Source organism: Sinocyclocheilus grahami, unplaced genomic scaffold (assembly GCF_001515645.1).
Source record: "Sinocyclocheilus grahami isolate Dianchi unplaced genomic scaffold, SAMN03320097.WGS_v1.1 scaffold126.1, whole genome shotgun sequence".
In the NCBI taxonomy this organism is placed as follows: Eukaryota; Metazoa; Chordata; class Actinopteri; order Cypriniformes; family Cyprinidae; genus Sinocyclocheilus; species Sinocyclocheilus grahami.
The window spans coordinates 4,804,362-4,808,428 of record NW_015505305.1 but is presented as its reverse complement, the minus strand read 5'-3'; the positions used below and the strand labels follow the sequence as shown (position 1 = coordinate 4,808,428).

The 4,067-nt window shown below is 35.5% G+C and overlaps 1 protein-coding gene across 4 annotated transcripts in view; it reads left to right on the top strand.

Annotated features, from left to right (window-relative positions):
• Positions 1–3,058, top strand: part of LOC107590280 (polypyrimidine tract-binding protein 2-like) — a 23,918-nt gene extending 20,860 nt beyond the window's left edge. For all 4 annotated transcript variants that reach the window (XM_016278983.1, XM_016278984.1, XM_016278982.1 and 1 more), the window contains 4 exons: positions 976–1,068; positions 1,394–1,610; positions 1,695–1,772; positions 1,865–3,058. In XM_016278983.1, the coding sequence (XP_016134469.1) occupies positions 976–1,068; positions 1,394–1,610; positions 1,695–1,772; positions 1,865–1,994 (518 nt within the window). In that variant the 3' untranslated portion in view covers positions 1,995–3,058. The remainder of the gene's footprint in view (positions 1–975; positions 1,069–1,393; positions 1,611–1,694; positions 1,773–1,864) is intronic.
• Positions 3,059–4,067: the final 1,009 nt, after the last annotated feature.

Genomic DNA, 4,067 nt, shown 5'->3' with positions numbered 1-4,067 from the left:
GCCCCCCCCCCCCCCGAATAAATTAAATTTTTTCTTTTAGACTTTATTTTGCAGTCAACAAAGAATTGAACTGGTATTATCAGCAATACAAAAAAAATTCAGTTAATCCAACTTAAATTTTTACCTTTTTTAAATCAATTTTTACTGCTTCCACTATGTTTGTTTATATGTATTTTGACCTGTAATTAGATAAAGATATATATATATAAAAAAAAATTAATTAAGTGGAAAAAGGGTAAGTATTTATTAAAAATATCAGTTAAAACCAATTATTGGTTTGATCTATTGACTTATTTTTGGTAGTTAACTAGTTGTTTAGTAATTATTGAGGCTACTTTTCTAAAATGTTACATAGTTAATGCAGAAATATAATGCTAGTTAATGTAATGAAGGTTACAATATAATGGCACTTTCATTTCATAATAGCAACACGCTTTACATTAATTTTTTGCCTCAAAAGTGGGTGCTGGTTATGGTGTAGTCCTTTAATCAACTGCAAACTCACAATCAGGCTCTGCTGTAGCATAGAACATCCACTTTTTATTAATCAATTCCAAATGGATAAATGTCAAATCCAGCCCTATGTATTTTTTTCCTGTTTAATGTTCTTGGAAGTACATAACATTATGGAAATAAAATGGATTTCATGTTGACTTTAAACCATTACCATTAATTGGCTTTTAGAGTAAAAGTCTTTGCCGTTTTTGTTTTTGTTTTTTTTACTTTCAGCCTTTTGAAGTATTTAATTTATTTCAGTGCATGTGATCTTTGGTTCAGTTTGCACAGTATTTATGTTCCTTCCTAGTTCTTAATTCATTTTGAATTTGAGGGTGTATATATCCGAGTCTTCTGTCAGGTTGTGATTAGTTTTCTCCAGTGAGTCTATCGGTCTATCTTTCCACTCTCTGAGTCTCACTTCTTACTTTTTCCTCCCTCTCTCGTTTCCTCTCCGGCTGCTGGCTGCTCTGTTCGCAGGGGTTTATGGGGACGTGCAGCGTGTGAAGATTCTTTTTAATAAGAAAGACAGTGCACTGATACAGATGGCCGATATGAACCAGGCTCAGCTTGGTAAGACTGCATACTGAAACTGAAATAAACTGTTTTCAACATTAATAAGAAATTTTTCTTGTGCACAGCATCAGCATATTAGAATGATTTCTGAATGAGTAATAGTTGCTGAAAATTCAGCTTTGCCATCACAAGAATAAATTACATTTTCAAATAGAAAAGTAGAAATATATTCAAATAGAAAAGTTATTTTATATAGTAGTAATATTTCACAATATTACTGTTTTTACTGTATTTTTGATCAAAAACTGCAGCCATCATAAGCATAAGAGACCTCTCATTTCTCACCACCTCATTTCTCTTTGTTTGTTTGGATGTGCCTCAGCGATGAGCCATCTAAACGGTCAGAAGATGTATTCAAAGATCATTCGCGTTACGATGTCGAAGCACCAAACTGTTCAGTTACCGAGGGACGGTTTAGACGACCAGGGTCTCACGAAAGACTTTACAAACTCACCACTGCATCGTTTCAAAAAGCCCGGCTCCAAGAACTTCCAGAACATTTTCCCTCCTTCTGCCACGCTGCATCTGTCAAACATCCCGTGAGTAAAAAGCTCTATTGGGCACTTGTCAATCTTTGTGTCAGTCGTCGGGGAGCTAAGCCATTTTTCTGTCATGTTTTGAAGGCAGGACATAACTGAGGAAGACCTCAGAGTCCTGTTCTCCAACTCCGGTGGCACTGTGAAAGCTTTCAAGTTTTTCCAGTAAGTCTGTCCCCGTTCAGCTCCTCCTCAAAAGATGCTTTTGCCTTTTCTTTCATTCGTGTGACCGTTTTTGTTGGCCTTTTTCTCTGCAGAGATCATAAAATGGCTCTAATTCAGATGACAACCATCGAGGAAGCTATTCAATGCCTGATCGACCTCCACAATTACAACATGGGTAATAACCACCACCTGAAGGTCTCCTTCTCCAAATCAACCATCTAAAGCAACCCGAGAGGTCTTGCTCCCAACTGCTTTTCTAGCGTTACCTGTTGACTGTTTAAATACACTGGGGACCACAATTTTGAGAGTTTCTTTTCCCAAGTTTCATTCCACAAGAAGTTGTTGAAAGAAGGATATATTGTGACTCCTTTCAAGGACATTTTTTACCCCATTTCCCTCTTGCCAGGGCTCTGACACGTAACCTCTTCAGTAGCGGAAAGGTGTTGTGGTGTAAGTCTGAACCTCTTATAATAAACAGAAAAGAACGTGCCTTACAAAACTTGCATAAATCTTTTCATACTTCATATTCTCAAACCCAAGCAGTCCTCTGAGTGTGATATTAATAAGTTTGGTTAAGACAAAAAAATATATTTTTTCCTTTTGTGTCTGATCTGTATAATGTGTGAAAGCCTCTGTTTTTTGTTTTTGTTTTTGTTTTTTGCAGTTTGTTCAGTTCCTAATGTCTGTGACATTTTGATTTATGAATTGTAAATAAACCTGTGATTCTAGTGATCGTCATTATGAGATGTTAGGCCAATTCTCAGCTCATCAATCCAGCAAAATGTTATTTGAAGGGAAACGAGAATGAAACCGTTTTATTTGACATTTTGCTCAATTTACACCATTTTTTCCTAGCTTTTCTTTCATCTATGTGCGTTGTCTTTATCCTAAGTGGAAGGTTATTATGACATACTTTTTTTTTCTGCATGTACCAACTGGTGCATCTTTATTCCTAGTGTTGCATGGATTGGAAATCACTTCTTTGTGTGATTTGAAAAGACAACTACAGTAGAAGGGACCAAAGTTTATGTGCCTATAGTCTTAATTTACTCGATTGAGCATTTCAGTTCACTTTTCAGAAGAGAGAAGACTCATAGATAGTCTTATGAGAAGAGTTGAGAAAATAAATAACATTGATTGGCAATCCACACTATGATTTATTAGAGGGACAAAAGGATCTTGTATATTTTGTTTTATTTTTATTTTATTTTTTTAAGCCTCTGTAGGAATGTATGATTCGGCATAGTTTTGGATGTGGCACAATTAAAATACTTTTTCTAACAAAAGCGGGAAGATTTGACTTGGTTGTGTGTGTTGATTTCTCTTTCTCTTTCCTGTTTTCTGCTTTTATCTGTAGCATGCTCAATAAACACGTATGTAGTTCTGTATTTGCTTTGTCTCTCTGCCGCCCTCCACTCCTTTTAATGGTTCTGAAGTTTTGTTCATTTCCAGGGTGGGAAAAAGCTTCAGGAAGTTTGAAGTGTCAATCATTTTGGCAGAACGGATTTGGACAAAAAATAATTTGGATTTGTTTGGCAAGCAAAGTGTTAAAAACACAATTTCCCACCCTGTAAATCCTTTCGCTTGTGACCCATCCATCTTTCCTGGATATGAAATTGCTTTGCCTTTTAGTTGATCCTTTTAGTTAACACTTAATTCTGTATCACATGCTCTTAAAAACATTGATCAGCATTGGTCTTTTTTCTTTTAAATTAGCCTGAATTTGCTATATTTTTTAACATGTAGTTTTGCATGCACTTAAAAACAGTCCATGAACTTCATTTATTTCTGAATGTTCACTGATCTGTTTGTTTTCTAATAGTTTTTATTAGGGGTGACCCCGAATAGTCGAAGATTCGATGCTTCTACCGATCTCACAGTCGAATATTCGCGGGGTGTTATGATATGATCATGCCATTTTAGCTATATGGGGGTGCTCAAATGTCTGATTTCACATAGAACTACTGGTTTTCTCCCAATAAGTTAATATACAGCCTATTAAAATAATGCTGAAAATAAGAATCTGAAAAGAAAGAAGCTTCAAATAAATATTTCAACGTGTGTGAATAAATCCAACCACCCCTATAGATTTAAGTTTCACTTTCCATAACCCGTGACTGACAGAGGAGCATCTTGGCGGCAGCGATTTAAAGGGGTCATATGATGCTGCTAAAAATAACATTATTTTGTGTATTTGGTGTAATGAAATGTTTATGCGGTTTAAAGTTAAAAAAACACATTTTCCACATACTGTACATTTTGTGAAAGACTGTATTTCTTTTTCGATCAGGTGGG